General features: G+C 56.2%; 1 protein-coding gene across 1 annotated transcript in view; it reads right to left on the bottom strand.

Annotated features, from left to right (window-relative positions):
• Positions 1-2,691: 2,691 nt before the first annotated feature.
• PRTG (protogenin) overlaps positions 2,692-16,255 on the bottom strand; it is a 31,661-nt gene continuing 18,097 nt past the window's right edge. The window contains 9 exon segments of the mRNA XM_048481989.1: positions 2,692-6,367; positions 7,372-7,476; positions 8,519-8,684; positions 9,044-9,164; positions 10,077-10,265; positions 11,961-12,131; positions 12,694-12,821; positions 13,294-13,480; positions 13,842-13,937. Coding sequence (XP_048337946.1) covers positions 5,999-6,367; positions 7,372-7,476; positions 8,519-8,684; positions 9,044-9,164; positions 10,077-10,265; positions 11,961-12,131; positions 12,694-12,821; positions 13,294-13,480; positions 13,842-13,937 — 1,532 coding nt within the window. The 3' untranslated portion in view covers positions 2,692-5,998.

Raw genomic sequence — 16,255 nt, forward strand, 5'->3', positions numbered from 1 at the left:
ACTAAAAATACCCAAAAATGAACCCTGCATTTTGATGCCCCTCCCCAAGGTGGTGCCCTGGGCAGCTGCCCACCTTGCCCAGTGGGCATTACGCCCCTGCGTTCCTGCATACTTGCCTGGGAGTCATTTGAGTATGTGATCTATTTCATTGACAAGACAGAAGCCCCTCCCCGCCGCCCCCTGGCCAATGGCCGCGCCTTTTGCCCGACAGAGCGCGCCGATTGGGCAGTCGCCCTTCCTCCTCCTCCTCCTCTAGCTTGATTGGCCAGCAGGGGGGGAGGAGGAGGGGCCCTTCGACAGGGACTGCTGCTGCTGCTGCAGGTTCGTTGGCGGCGCTGGGGGGACTCTGGCCGCCCTCCCTCCGCCCTCCCCCCCTGGCTGGCCCTGGTGGGCGGGGGTGGGAGGGGCTGGCAGTGGAGGTCTATTGGGGGGCTGTGGGTCTGTCGCTTGCTGGGGGGCGGGAGGAGGGGGCAGCTGCTGGGTGAGGGGGGGCAGTTCTCGTCCTGGGAAAGGGAGGCAGGCGTGGGGCTGATCTTGTCCACCCCTTGGCTCATTCCGCAGGAGGAGGAGGAGGAGGAAGGCTCACTGCTGCTCCAGACACAGAGCCATCCTGGACATCGCTGATGCCGGATCCTTTGGCGCGACGATGTTGTGGATGGACCCTGGGACCTTCTGCAGGGCAAGCAAAGATCCGGCCACTGAGCCCTGCAGGACCACCTGAAGAAGCCCCCTTCCTCTGATCATACCTTGACCTGGGACATATTCCCCCCCAAACACACCTGTGCAGGAGCCAGGAGAGAGGCACCTGCTCCTAGAAGTCATCTGACCACGCAGGGTTGTGTCGTTGGTCTTGGTGTGATGGTGGCTGCACACGGAGACACACACCCTTTCCCCCCTCTACTCAGACTGTCTGCAACGCGATGCTGCAGACCCACGTAGCTTATACTTAGAAAGCAGCCTCGGGATCTGGGTGCCATTTGGAGAGGGGGGGGATTTATAACTCTCCACCCAGAACTGTCTTTTTTCCAGTAGGAACTGAGAGAGCGAGAGAGAGCGAGAGCGAGAGCGCCGAGGAAGGTTCAAATCAGATCGTTTGAACACCTACCGTATTACAACAGTCATCACAGGATGATCCTGAGCTTTGCAGCACCTTCCTCCCCAAACCAGCTGCTCAACTGGAAAGAGTACTTTGCCAATCGTTGTGATCTCATATTCACGCAAGTCTTTAAGAATATAAAGTCTCCCAATCTAGTGGCCCCAGCTTGCCAAAACACGAGGGTTGGTGAGCCTGCTCCCACGAGGCACGCCTCTCCTAAGGGTCCCTCAGTGTTAGACACCCAACATACTGCCACACCAGTGAGAATCCAGAACTTTATTGATGAGTGGAAGAACTCGGAACTTGCCATAGAAAAAACTGCTGGATCCCAACATCTGGTTAAATCCCCCTCGAATGTTGCTTCTGATAATTTGCCAGTGACAGCCAATTTGGGAACTATTTCTCCATCCTCAACAACTCTACCCTCGAACCTGCACGGCCAAAGAAATTCGCTCCAGTTTATCCCTGGAACCTCCACTCAGTGTTATATGCACACTAGCTCCCCCCCACCTGAAGATCTACTAGTTCCGCTATCTTCTAATAATATTCACTCATCCAGCACTACTAGCTTCACTAGTAGAAGCTGAAAAGGAAATCACTTCTGGAAGAAGAAGAAAAAGAAAGCTACAGTTTACTAAAGGAAACTTTTATTCAAACTGTGCAATCCATCAGTATTTAGACAGCAGTCTCATAAACATTTTGGCATTGAAACATCTAATTTTTGGCATGACGTTTGTGCTTGTATAAAGAACAAGCCCGTGAGAGGCAGAGAAACACACCAGGTTAACATTCTCTACAAACGCTATTCTTTAAAAAAACAGTTTTTTAAAAAACCCACATTAAAACATTAAAAAGACATTTAAAAAGTACATTCATGGTCACAGCAAACAGCAGCTGCCCTCGTGTGACGGAATCCACAGGTCTGATCCCCTGAGTCAAATATAAAATTAATATAATTCAGCCGCGTCTTCCGTTCACCAGGCAGCTGCTGCGGCTGCGCTTACAAGAAGTAGCAGAAGGGAGTGACGGGGCCCAGAACACCCACCGCCCGAGAAATACCCCACGCCCCCCACGCCTGCAATTCATTCACATCTTCAGAATACAACGGAATTGTGGGGGTGGAGAGACAACTTTTGAAATAAAAGCCCATTTCCCAAAAGCACCAAACTGATGTAAGGGGGGGGGGGTGTGTGCCCCAGGTTGGCCGCTCCCCAGGGAAAGTGGGCAGGGCCAGGATGCAAACTGAACCCCATCTAGAGAATGCAGCTGAGCTCAATGGATCCCATCTAGGGACAAAGAGTTCACAGCAGGACCTCAAGGGGTGGGAAGTTCATTTACTTTACTTATATCCTGCCTTCATCATTAAGAAAAGTATTTAAAACTGGAGGGTCGAAATGCTAGGAAGGGCCGTTGCAGCCCAGGAGCATAAAGGATGCCCAGAGGTCTACCAACGGTTTGGGGCAGGGGTGGCCAACCTATGGCACCCCAGATGTCCATGGGCTACAATTCCCATCAGCCCCTGCCAGCAAGGCCTGATAGGAATTGTTGTCCGTGAACATCTGGAGTGCCATAGGTTGGCCACCCCTGGTTTGGTGCATCTCCAAACCACATCTGGCTCCTGAATGCGAGCATGCCTGCTCACATTGGCTCTAGCTTTTGCGTTAATCTATCATCTGGTCTAGCAGCATTTAAGTCATGCAAGAGAGGAAACCTTCCCACTTCCAGATGCTCTGGACAGAGGCACAATCACGTTCAGCCGCCTCTGGGCTGTTTGGCCTGTGCATTTTTGTGCCACCTGTACGAAGGAGATGTTTGTCTGTTGGCGTCATTGCCACGGGCACCACAGGATAAGGACAGAATGTCTCAACACACCACTTACTCCAGAGTTATATCTTTGGTATCCCACTGACATCAATGGGACTATTCCGGAGTATGTGCTTTGCTGAGAATAACTTTGGTGAGTAGCCCGATGCCACTGGAGTCGAAGGAAGTTCTGCTCCCTTGGCTAGGAAGGAAAGGATTGATGTGACCCGATTTGCTTGGCCAGTCTGGACATCTTTGATGCCTGAGCAAACCCAAGCCGCTGTCCCGACAGCCGGGCCCTGGGCTTAGCAGAGGCGGAAGCCCCCTTGGCTGCCTTCGTGCGCTGAGCCAGGCAGACGAGGCACGGGCCAGAGTCCTAATGCGTGTTTGATGCGGGCCGGGGGTCTGGAGGGACTCGTCATAACCTAATGCTAACACAAACAAGAAAAGCAAAGCAGAGAGACCTAACTAACACACGCCTCTATGCTAAGGTAACCTTAAATATCTTTGGTTGTCTCCATGTGCTGCTGCAAAGTACTTGAAGAAAACAATTTCTCTGGTTAGCATCGGAGGTGAGGATGTTGTGGGTCTCTGGGGCACCCCAGCCAACTCTGAGTGGGCAACAGAGGAGACGCCATCAGCTTAGCCAAAGAAGGCAAATTTCACAGAACTTGGTGCCTTGGGAAACCTGGCAGGCTCTGTGGTCCTCCAGCAGCCCAAGCTAGCCCAGGGAGTGGGGGGGGGGTTGGGGGCTGGGACTCCCCTCCCTCTGGGCTTGGCGCCCTCGCAGTCTTTGGCACGACAGCCCATAGCAGTACAGTCCACTGGTGCCCCGACAGCATCTAAAGGGTCAGCACTCGAAAGCAGACAAATCTTTGGAGAAGGAAACGGTTACCCGGACATATCAGCTCTTTGCGCATTTGAGAGAGACGAGGCCAATCGGGAAGCTCCGTGCGACACAGCCAAGATAGACTCTTGTCGAACTTCAGCCGTAGGCGCAACGATTTCACCCAATGAGACCAAAAAAATAAATCTTTGGTGAGAAAAGTTTCTTTTTCTTCAGCAAGTAGATACAAAAAAAAAACCCATTCAAAAATATTCTAATACTGGACTGTCAAAAGGGCTAATTGCCGAAGAAAAGGAAAACATAATTACACTTGGAAATCTTTGGAGCAGTTATTTCAACTTTCTTTTTCTTTTTTTTTTAAAAAAGAGTTCTTTTAACAATAAGGTAGTTAAAACTGGAATAGCTATATCTAGTCAACCCATTTCTATGACCCAGAGAAGGCCGACGGTTCGGTTCCCTTCTGCTTCTGGTTAGTAGCTACACAGGCAATAAAATGGATTTAAACCTCTATTTTTTTTTTCTTCAACTAGAGCAATCGTGTGTTTTTTTGGAAAATATGCAGCTTTTTTTCCTACAGAAAATTCTTTGGTACAAGGTTATCATCTCTTTAAAGCCTTTCGTATCAAGACAACAGTGGAAGATGAACTGCACTAGGAGACACCCACCCACACGCACGCACGCACGCACCCACTCAGGCGAAACATCTGGAGGAGAGCTCAACCAATCCCTCGAAGCCAAACAGATACAGAGAGGCTGACCAGCTCCGGCCTCTTCCTCCAGCACAAGGAGACCCTTGCCTGGGTGCAGGGGGGGGGGGGGGAGTCACCTCAGGACAGGTTCTTCGCCCGCCTGGGAGAGACACCGAACTCGGACCAGGGGAGGTCAGTCTGCACGGCTTGGCTTTGGGGGATGGGCTCACACTCTGGACCTCCGACTCAAAAACAAACCACACACGATACCCTGTCAGTTTGCCCGCATTGCTGCGAGGCAGCTTAAAAGACACCAACTGCGCCCTGAGTACAGGAAAACAACAACAATACTGGAATCAGTTTCCAAGGAGGTAGTATCGAAGGGGAGGGGGAGGGGGAGTCGCACGGGGTTCCAGGTCTGTTCAGCTCAACCTCTGCCTTCTCCCTTCCTGGGCAGCTTCTCCAGAGCTTGGGGCGCTACCTGGGTGGAGAGCCAGCCCGAAAGGGGGTGACAGCAGCAGCAGCAGCAGCCCCGGAGGCGAGAGGGGCAAGCCCACCGAGAGCACTTAAGGCATCTTTCCGTACTTCAAAGCAACTGCATGAACATGAAAGAAGGCACAAGGCGAACCTGTGGTTTCGGAGGACAACACGGAAGGCACCGTTGCTAGGAAATGGCAGGGAATGCTTGAAGTGGAGCGTGGCCGGAGGACAGAAACGAGCGCTGGGGCCCCCCGCCGATCTGCCACGACACAGAGGACCACAAGGAGAAGGCACTACTCTCTGAGGCAGATGGGGAGACGTGGTTCAAAAAGGCAGCTCGATCGTCCTGGAGAGGAACTGGCGGGGGGGGGGGGGGATCCCCGGGGGGCTCAGCAGCGGGCAGACTCTCCTCTGGGGGCATTTTAGGGCTACAGCCTCAGCACCCCCCCCCCAGCTGGGCAGCCCTCATGCCCCCACCTCATGTCCCTTTGCAGAGGGACTCTGGATGCTGGATTCTGCCATCGGACAGACAACCTGGGCAGCGCTCTTCTTGCTGCAGAGGCAGGCGGCTGCACCGTTTCGTTCCTGGAACCAGAGCTCCAGCCAGACAGCTCTGCACACTGACCTATACGACTCCTTTGAGCACGCACACACACACGCACACACTCACACATTCACACGCTACACATATAAATGGGGGGGGGGACAGACAGGGGGTGGCTACGAGGAAGCACGGTCAGTTCCGTAGCCGAGACCAACCCTCAACGCGCAGGTGAGGTAGCGGAGCCGGTCTTCAGAGTTCACCGCCTGGCAAACTGAGGTAGATAGTCAGCAAAGGGGGCTTCCCTTTGCTCCAGTGATACATATATAGAGCTATAGATATATATAAACCCTTCTTCTCCTTCTCCCTCCCCTTTCACATTGTTGAGCAACAAACATTCAAAGCAAGTGAGTTTAACACGTTACCAAAAAGGCCCCACACGCCAGGGACAGAGTGGGGGCGGCCCCACAGAAAGTGGAGGGGGGGCTCCCTGTCCATTGTCCTTGAACAGCCCCTTCTGCCCCGGGGGTCTGGCCAGCAACTCAGTTCTGCCCTGGCGGAGGGAGCCGGAGTGGGGAGGGGGCTCTTTGGTCAGGAGGCTCTTTGGAGGCACGCAGGACGGGCTGCCCGGGCACGGCGGGGCCTTCCCAAGGAGCGGAGGGGGCCGAGGACGCCCCGGCGTCAATGGGGAGGGCCAACTCTTCGCTGGACTCGTGGGAGAACCTCCCAGAGTCGCCCGTGTCGTGGCTCCCTTCACTGTTGGCCGAGTGCTCCGTGTCAGCCACCACCACGTCGTAGGCCACCTGGTGGCTCGGCTGTTGTCCTGCAGGTCCACAAGGCTGACCCTCGGCGAAGAGGACGGCGGTGTCTGCCTGATACAGGCACGTTGCTTTGTCGCGCTGCCTCTGGGGCTGGGGAGCAGAGAGAGGAGAGAACCGTCCCAGGTGATACTCTGCAGGCGCGTGAGAGTGGCCCCCTCCCCCCAGCCAAGCCCTGGACGGGGAGCTGCCCTTCTGGCCGGCCAGGACGCCAAACAGCCTTGAGCCACGTCAGGACCTCGGGCTGCCCTCTGAGCCGCCACCAGCAGCAGCCCCCCAGCCCCCCACTCACAGGGGCCCATTCCCACCAGAGGCTGGCCCAGTTTCACATGAAAACCAAGAAACGCGTCACACACTTAGACGGAGGTTGCACTTACCCAATATAATATGTAATATATGATTTCTTTTCAACAAATTTTAGTATAACAATTCATAAAGTATGAATAATAAGAAGACCATATCCATGGTTCAGCCAACTAAGAAATAGGTCCTATTTGCACCCGGTAATTATATTTTCACCAAAGTTCATTGTCCAATTCATAGATTACATCCACGTTGATAACGACTTATAGAATCAATCACAATGAGTCTCTCCAAATGCCTCGCGCATTTCAAAGCGTTTTCGTTGATGTCTTCCTCATGACAATGAACTTTGGTGTCTACATGGAAATATTTTTAAAATATAATTACCGGGTGCAAATAGGACCTATTTCTTAGTTGGCTGAACCATGGATATGGTCTTCTTATTTTTGAATGTTATATATTCATACTTTATGAATTGTTATACTAAAATTTGTTGAAAAGAAATCATATATTACATATTATATTGGTTAAGTGCAACCTCCGTCTAGGCGTGTGACGCGTTTCTTGGTTTTCATTATATTACGTTGCACACAATTGTTGCTTGTATATTGGCCCAGTTTCACATGCAAAGTGTGGGAAGGGCGGGGGAGGGGAGGGGAGGGCAGTGGGGTGGCCACTGACCTTCCCTCTCCCCCATGGGCCAGAAAACGTCCTCTAAAGCACCGCCCCTTGGATCCGTGGCCCCGCCCCGGACCCCTGCAGTCCCCCCTCCTCCAACTTTCCTGGCAGATTACCTCTCCCAGCTGCCCCTTCTTCAAGTCCTGGAAGAACACCCATTTCCTTTTGGAGTTGGCCTTCGTGATGGGGCCGTAGCTGTTGATGATCAGGTCGGTTCCGCCCTGGCAGAGAGGGGGAGGAGGCGTCTGGCTTCGTTCCAAGAACGGCCCGGGGCCACCCACCCCAGCGCCCTGTTCCTAGCCGTGGGCACCCGGGCACCCCAGGAAGCCTAGCAGCTGCCTTGGGATGGGTGTCAAAGGCAGAGGGAAGCACGTTGCTCCATCATGCACCTCAAAAAGGACATGGCTGTGCCGAGAAGGACGCCGCTAACGACACCCAAAACCACCGAGGGTTTGGGACGCCGTCCTGAGGCGAGGAAAGGCTAGAGAGGCTAAAGAGTTGCAGAAGATGGCCAAGGAAGAGGCGAATGGGTCACAGGGGTCTAAAACTCTCTCTGTGTGTGTGTGTGGTATACAAAGGGGAGGGAGTAAAGTTTTCCTCGCTCTTGTATAATGCAGGAAACGAATCAAGCGACATATTTCTTCACACCATCACAAAACTGATTTATGGAACTCCCTGACACAAGATGGAGTGGCTGTAAAGGGGATAAGACAAATTCCCTCAGTCGTGGTGGCCAAGGAAGATCTCCCTGTCCAGTGGCTGGGGGAGGGGACCCCACGGGCGGGGGGGCTCCCTGCCGTGGGACCTGGCAGACCTCAGGATGAGCTTCTCTGCGACCAATTCCCAAGCAGGGCTGATTTTCAGCCCAAAGAAAAGGTGAAGGTCATCACGTGGAGCTAAGACCAGCACACAGACCCATCTGCTGGGAAGCAGGAACTGGTGATGGTCACAACGGCACTGTTTGCTCACCTTCCCCTCCGCGGATTTACTTTCCGCGTCGGAAACACATCAGATTTGAGCAGACCGAAAGAGACGTTCAGTGGGAAAGTGGCGGCTCAGCACAGAATGACTGAGACAGGCGAGGCGGCCTCCTGCCTTAACGGACCCTGAGCCACAGGCCTGGACGGCCGCCCCCTCTGTGTCACCAGCTGGACCCGGGTTAAGGGGGCTGGAGCAGCACAAGTGGGGTGGGGGAGGCTAGCGAGGAGACCCCCAGCAAAGCCAGGCGGCTTCCAAGCAGCGAGGGGAAGGGGGGGGGCGCACCTTGGCATCCAGGAAGTTGCTCCCCTCCATCATTGGCAGCAGCGCTTCCTCGTTCTCCGCAATGCCCTCCGCGCTCTTGGCCCCCTCGCCGGCTCCTCCCGAAGAGAGGCTGCTGCGAGAGAGTGGGTCGGAGCCCTGGGGCAGGCTTTTGGGAGCAGACGTCTTCCTGCAGGACACGAAGGAGCAGGCTGGGTGAACATTCAGGGCCCTCCACGTGTGTGGCTGGACTTCCCGACCCACCCGGGGGGTGCAGAGACCAGGAGACACGCCAAAGGGGAACCTGCAGCTGCGTCTGTGGGCATGCACGCCGTGGAACCGGGCGCTGGCCAGAACGTTCCTCCACGTTCCTCTAAAAGACAACCGGAACTGCTGGTGCCGACCGCCCAGAGAGGCCGGGGTGGTTTCTCTCTCCTCTCATTCGCACCCACACTCAGGGGAGCCTCCATTCCCCCTACCCGCCCGCCCCGAAGCAGTCCAAATGGTTCAGCCGGAGGGTCCTGAAGCCCCCGCCCCTCTGCGGCTCACCTGGCTTTGCTGCGATAGATGAGGATGAGGACGCAGAGCAAGATGCAGGTGAGAGCGATGCAGACGCCAGCGATGATGCCGGTCATGGACTTCTGGTCCAGGGGATAGTAGCCGGAGGAGGCTGCAGGGGGGGAAGAGCGGCCAGTCAGCAGAACAGCTGGCGCTCCCCCAAACCACGGTGCAACCCCAGTCCCACTTGGCTGGCAGAGCAGAGGCCCACCAGGTAGCTCAAAGGCCTCCGTGTGCCCTTTCATTGGACCTCCAAAGGAACTGGCCAGACCCTCCACCCCTGCCCAGGTAGGCACCTCCCACTGGGGGACGGCAAGAGCAACAGGCCAACCCCTTCTACCTGCCCAGGTGGGAACCTCTGTTGGCACGGCAATTCAAGGGGCTTGACCAGAGGTGGGATCCAGCCGGTTCTCACAGGTTCCCAAGAGTAGATTACTAATTGTTTGTGTGTGCCGAGAGGGGGTGACTAATGGGTGATTTTGCCACGTGGTTTTTGCCTTAGTTACACCCCTCCTCTCAGCAGTAGCGCGCAGAACTGGAAGCAGTCTAGCAGGAGGTGCACCGGCGTGTGTGGCAGCCTGCGCCTGCGTGGATTCGTTTCCCGCCCAAGGACCGGCGCAGGAGCTGCATTCTTGCCACAGCCCCGCCCAGGAATGCCCCGCCCTGGAATGCCCGCCCACGCCCCCGTCGTGCCCCGCCCAGCCCCATTGGCGCTACGCCACAGTTTGAATCCCACCACCATGGGAACCTGTTACTAAAAATTTTGATGGGATTCAAAAAATTTTGAATCCCATCACGGGGTTTGACCCTTAAGCACAGCGGGAAAACCATGTCTGAAGGGAGCACAAATGTGAATCCGAGACAGGAAATATCTCTTTAGGAGCACCACCGTGTGCAGCGGCGCTCCTCATTGGCAGAGTTGGACCTCCACCTCTCAAATGGGTTCTATTCAGGACTATACTGCAGCCCTGCCTCGCCCTCCCCCAAGCAAGAGCAGCAGCCCCCCCCCCCCACACACACACACCTGTCTCAGGGGCACCAGCAGAATCCAACCGCTTGGGTCTCTGATTGGACTCGGATGCTTCCTTGGGCGAGACAGCCAGTTCGACGGCACTGGAGAAGGGCCCTTCGCCCACTTCGTTGGAGGCAGCTATCTGGATGACGTAGATGTTTCCAGCCAGGAGATGCTCCAGCAAAGCCATCGTCATGGTACCTGGAAGGAAGCCGCCCAGGCCAGAGAGTCAGGGGCCGCCCGGTCAGGCACATCCCACCCACTTCAGCTGACCAAAGCACACTCCAGAGAGCAGACCAGGGCAGACACAGCCGGTGCAGAGGCATCACCTGATGGACTTGCTGGCCGGGAGGAGGTGGTTTGGAGGAACTGGGTCATATATTCAAAATAAGAGAGGCAGCCCTGACCTCCTTCAAAACATCCAGCGTAAAACTGGACCCATCCTCAGAGGCGGTGGCAGCCAAAGGGCCCCCCCCCCCCCCCGCCCCGTTCCCAGGGCTCAGAACCCATGGAGCAGGCCAGGACAGAACAATACTAGAACCAGGGGGCATCCATTGAAAATGCTGGGAGGGGGAAGAATTAGGACTAATAAAAGGAAACACTTCTTCACACAGCGTGTGATTGGTGTTTGGAATATGCTGCCACAGGAGGTGGTGATGGCCACTAACCTGGATAGCTTTAAAAGGGGATTGGACAGATTGATAGAGGAGAAGTTGATTTACGGCTACCAATCTTGATCCTCTTTGATCTGAGGTTGCAAATGCCTTAGCAGACCAGGTGCTCAGGAGCAGCAGCAACAGAAGGCCATTGCTTGTGAGCTTCCAAAGGCACCTGGTGGGCCCCTGCGAGTAGCTCACATCCTGCCTGTGAGCTCCCAAAGGCACCTGGTGGGCCACTGCGAGTAGCAGAGTGCTGGACTAGATGGACTTTGGTCTGATCCAGCTGGCTTGTTCTTATGTTCTAAGGGGTGAGAAATGCAGCTCCCAGCAAGCCTCTCCTTGGGTCTGCCAGGGCATGGGGGGGCCGCCTAAACATGCCGATAGTCGTAGCTATATGGGAGTGTTTCAGTCCTAAATATACACTTGATTTTGTTTGCTACAGACCTTTTTTTCTACCTTCAACTATAATTTTTTCCCCAGCCTCTTGGATGGCAAAGAATAATACTTTATGTGTTTTCACAGCACAGGGTACAACACTTTGCAATTTTCTCTCTCAGCTATCGGATATATTTACAATTTTTCTTGCAGAGGATTAAAACCTTTATCCACGGCCTTTGTAGCTGAGCTAAATCTTCACCAGTATCGCATCCTTGGATAGCCCAACCGCTGCCCCGCACTGCCTCTCAGGAAAGATGGGACCTGAACTCCACAGAAGAGCTCTTCCCGAGGTCCCACCCCAAAGACAGCCTCTTCCAGATACCCCTTAGAACAGTGGTGGCGAACCTATGGCACGGGTGCCAGAGGTGGCACTCAGAGCCCTCTCTGTGTTCAAAGTGTTGCATGGTTGCTTCAACAAGCTTACTCCCAAGTAACGTACGCTTCGGAGCCAAACGTTTTTTCTAAACTAAAACCTCAGTGTTCAGGTTAAATTGCCGTGTTGACACTTTGCGATAAATAAGTGGGTTTTGGGTTGCAATTTGGGCACTTGGCCTCAAAAAGGTTCGCCATCACTGCCTTAGAATAACCACGTCCACTCCAGCTAGATCAACAACAGCAACAGGCCTCCTCCTCCTCCTCCTCCTCCTCTCTCCCCAGTGGCAGTTTGCCTGTAAGTGCTGGTAGAAAGTTTCCACCTCATATGCACGTGTAGAATCTTCTGCTGGAACAAACGTGGTTGGTCCTAAAGGTGCCACGAGGTTTCCATGTCACTTTGCCATCACAGACCACCCAAGATTACCTTCTCTGTACAAGACCTGCCACTCTCCAGCAATCCAGGCCTTCCGGGAGGCGTACAAGATGGTGTAGCGAGAGACGACCATCCTCTCCCCGTCTGGCGGCTTCCAAGACACCAACGCTGTGTCCTCCTCGATCAACGTCACCTTCACTCCCAGTGGGGGGCCAGAGGGTGCTGTAGAGGGGAGCCACACAAGGTTATTGGGCCCCAAAACACTCTCATAGCCAGGGACTGCCCCCCCTCCAAACGGATGGGCTCCTCTCTCTACACACCTCCAGAAAACAGAAAAGGGGCCTGCAGAATCCCTGGGCTGTCGGCGTGACCCCCCTCCCTTGGCTTTGCCACAAGGAGAAGTGGAAGTTGCTTGCCCCCGACCCCCAGCAAACAGCCCACAGGTCCGCTGCCAATTCCTTCAGAGTTGCTTCTGAGTTCCCTTTGCACCTGAAGGACTCTGAGTTCCCTTTGCACCTGAAGGACTCTGACTCAAAAGCTCCCACTGGAATAAACGTTGTTGGTCTTTAAGGTCAAACCAAAGCCCAGTGAATATCCCTTCAAGCATTTCTTTCATGATGAAGTTTCCCGAGTCCCCGCTGGGTCCCGGGGGCATCTCGATGATTCCGCTATTCTGCTAACTTGGCGAGAGGCCTTTTGCAGCTACCTGCTTTCCTGACCGGCTGACCGTCCGGTGTGCACAGGAGGACACAACGGCACGAGCGCTCCCGCCAACTGCCCTTACCTTCCGGAAGCGTCGTGTGGTACAGCACAGGACTCCATGGGCTCGACAGCTGATCCACGTGCAGCCGAACGGCAAACTCATACTTGGTGTTCGGCTCCAGCCCTTGAATCAGCAGGTGAGTCTCGGATCTAGGAGCACAAAAATGCAAAAACAGCGCTGTGATCCCACCAGCTGCCCAGAGGTGCCTCTTGCCCTGTGCCCAGAGCTGTGTGCATCTCCGTGGGCTGCCTCTGGCCACCGGCAGGAAAGATGCTGCCCCGTGACCAAGAGTGCCAAACAAGCTTCCGCTGCACGTAAACAAACGTGGCCAGAAGAGCCTCTCAGACCACAGAGGTTATCTGGTTGTGGACGATCCCAGCCTCCCACATCCAACGCTGAGAAGATCCAGGAAGGGACACTTAAAAGAGGCAACGGCTGCACTGTGACTAGCCCAAGGTCACCCAGCTGGCATGTGTGTTGGTGTGCACAAGCTAATCTGGTTCCCCAGATAAGCCTCCACAGCTCAAGTGGCAGAGCGGGGAATCGTACCCAGTTCCCCAGATTAGAGTGCACCTGCTCTAAACCACTACACCACGCTCGCTCAGGCCTCAGGGTACATACGTTTGAAGGTAGAGGACCAAAGACGCGTTCTGGAGCCCCACTGGGTTGCAACGAACAGTGTAGTTGATGTCCTGTGCGGAGGTGAAGGCCGGACGCCCCCAGTGCAGGTAGACGGCAGACGAGGTGTTGGCTTTGGCGTAGAGGTGGTGAGGGGGAGGCGGCGGAGGCACCAGGCGGTCCCGGACAGCTGGGGAAAGAGGAAGGGCACCATACTTAGAAATTGCCAAGAGGTCCGGAGGCCAAGCGCACGTCTGCTGTTTCTGGGGGGGAGAAGAGCTCTGCTCAAGGGAACCAGAACTCCGGCAAGGAGAACCCAAATGCACTCCAGCACGGAGAGGCTGCCCGCAGGCCCCGGGGGCCTCTCTAGAGGACTGCCACCCATTTGGCCTTCGTTCTTTCTGCCGAGATGACACCCCAGGAGATCTGCAAGGATCCCAAGCAGCTCCTGGAGAAAAAAGGGCCGTGGCAGCAACTCCTGGGCCAACTGGAGGCAGGGGCAGGAGCCAGAAGGAGAAGAGACCTCCCCCCGGACCCTCCCCGCCACTTACAGACACATCCCGGGGTGCTGACAGTTTGATCTGCCTGGTAGCCTTCCTCCAAGCTGTTGTAGGCCAGGAGCCGGACGTGGTACTTCCTTCGGGGATCTGGGGAGGCAAGAATGGAGAATTCACTGACCAGGCCATGGAGGAGGAGGTTCACTGAGTCTCTGACTGAGTCTCCCTCCACCGAAACACATGCAGAGACGCACCACACTTTGTGCAGCCCCGGCCCATTGAGCACAGGCCCTCCCTCCCCACTTAGGTTCTTGGACCCTCCGTGGGGCCACTCACAGGGGCAAGCAAAGTGGGCCCGGCCTCCCCCCTCCAGCTACCGCTTGGCAGGCCCCCCCCCCAGAGACGCCAGGGGGCGCTACTCCCCCTCGCCCGTGGGGCTTTGGCGCTGCCGGCTGGCCACTTTCGAGGGCTGGCAGAGGGTCCTCCTGGGATCTTCTCTGCCCCATGGGCCTCCCCTCCCACAGCCCCCAAACTCAGTGGAGAGGAGGAGCAGGACAGGGGCAGGACAGGGGCAGGGGCGGGGGTCCCGCAGCAGACAGGAGAATGCTTGAAGGCCACGCCGCAGCCCCCAAAGGACCAGAAGACCAGGACCAAAAGAGGGCAGGCAGTGGGAAGAGAACCCACCACCAGGTGGCTGGAGGGGCTTTCACAGCAGCAGCAGGGCAGGCAGGAGTCCAACAGGGGAAGCTTTCTGCGTGACTGCAGGTTCCTGCTGCGGGTGCTACCCCTGCCCCCTAGAGAGCAGTCCTCGACATGCCTGGTGGAGCCTCCTGGCCCACCCCCCACCCCGGAATTGAGCTGCACCAAAGGGCCCCTTGCAGATCCAAAGCGCCCAGCGGCCTGGAGGGGTGGAAGCCGGATTAAGCCCAGCGGGCATCATCGGGGGAACCCTAACCCTCTTGCAAAGAGCCACCAAGTCTCTCTGGGGGAGGGGGGCAGTCGTGGGCCAGGGGCTGTCCGGAGGGGGGCGCTGGGCTCAGCACCACAAAGACAGCCCAGCGGCTGCAAAGGGAAGTGCGGATGCTGCCCCCCCCTGCCCCGGGCAGGGTTCCCTTTGTGTGCTGGGCTGCAGTGGGGGCGGGGGGGGGGTGGTGCTGCTGCTGCTCGGGCGGCCCCCAGCCTGGACCATCCCTTCTCCTGCTAGGGGCCGGTGCTGGGGCTGTGCGACCCGCGGGTCACGGCCTTTGACCCGGGCTCTGGGACGAGGCCAACTACAGGAGGGGGAAGGGTGGGAACAGCGCTGCTGCAGAGGAGGGGAAACCCGAGCCCCTCGCCAGCGCTGTCCCGTGTCCCGAGTGGCCTGACCCCCACCAGAGAGGCCGCCCACCCCTCAGTGCGTGCCCAAAGCCCCCCCCCCCACCAGAGCCATCCTGCCCTGCCCAGCCAAGGGCATCCCCGCCCTGCCATCGCTTGCTCGGCCGGCAAAGGGGGCACAGCCGGGGCAACCCCCATTCCTTCCACTGGGCCAGCTACCCTGGGGGGTTTGGCAAAGCTGACCCAGCGAGAGGGGGGAGCGCCCCCTCCCCAGTTATCTGGAAGCAGCACAAACACCGATCAATTGGATTGGGCGCAGGGGACTTCTGTGGCCACGATCTAGCCCGTATGTATCCTTAAACATGCGAACCCTACACGTGGCGGACAACAACTATAAGTCTAGAACACAAACACACACACATATATAGACACAAGAAGGGAGACTCATATATGTGTGCGTGTGTGTTCTAGACTCATAGTTGTTGTCCGCCACGTGTACGGTTCGCATGTTTAAGGATACCTATGTTTTAAATATTTTGATTAAAATGGAGTTTTTAATCCTGTATTAGAGCCAGACGGGGGTATTGTTTGCTGTTGTTTGCTGTTGACATTTATACTGTCTTAGGCTCTGCTTTGTTTTTAATTGCCACGATCTAGCCCCCCCCCCCCCCCGGAAGAAGGCAGGGGAGGGCAGCAACCCCAAGAGCCTGTTTTGCCCTGAACTCCCCCCACCCCAAGCTGTTCTGCACGGGGCAGAAGAAAATCCTGGAAGCCACCACTGGGCCAGAGAGCCAGCAAGGGGCTCTCCCCCCTTATAACTCATCAGCCCATAGTGGGGGGGGGGGGCAGGCTTGATGCAGCTGGCTGGCTCCCCTCCCTCCCTCCCATGCCAGGGCCTCTAGGAAGAGTCAAACCCCCCCCACCTCCTGAGAAGGGTCACGTGGCCCCCCAGGGCATCATCCCACACTCCCCAGCTGAGACACCACCGGCCCCGGGGAAGCCAGAGGCCAGAGCCAAGCACCCCTCCTCCGGAAGAAGAGGCCCCAGCGAGGGCTGACCCCCAGCCCAGACGATGTGCAGACGCAGCTTTCCCTGCACAGGGGCTCTGGGTGCTGTGGAGACTGGGCCTGGAGGGGCACAAGCTGGGTGCCCCC

The sequence above is a fragment of the Sphaerodactylus townsendi genome, linkage group LG17 (assembly GCF_021028975.2).
Source record: "Sphaerodactylus townsendi isolate TG3544 linkage group LG17, MPM_Stown_v2.3, whole genome shotgun sequence".
Classification (NCBI taxonomy): Eukaryota; Metazoa; Chordata; class Lepidosauria; order Squamata; family Sphaerodactylidae; genus Sphaerodactylus; species Sphaerodactylus townsendi.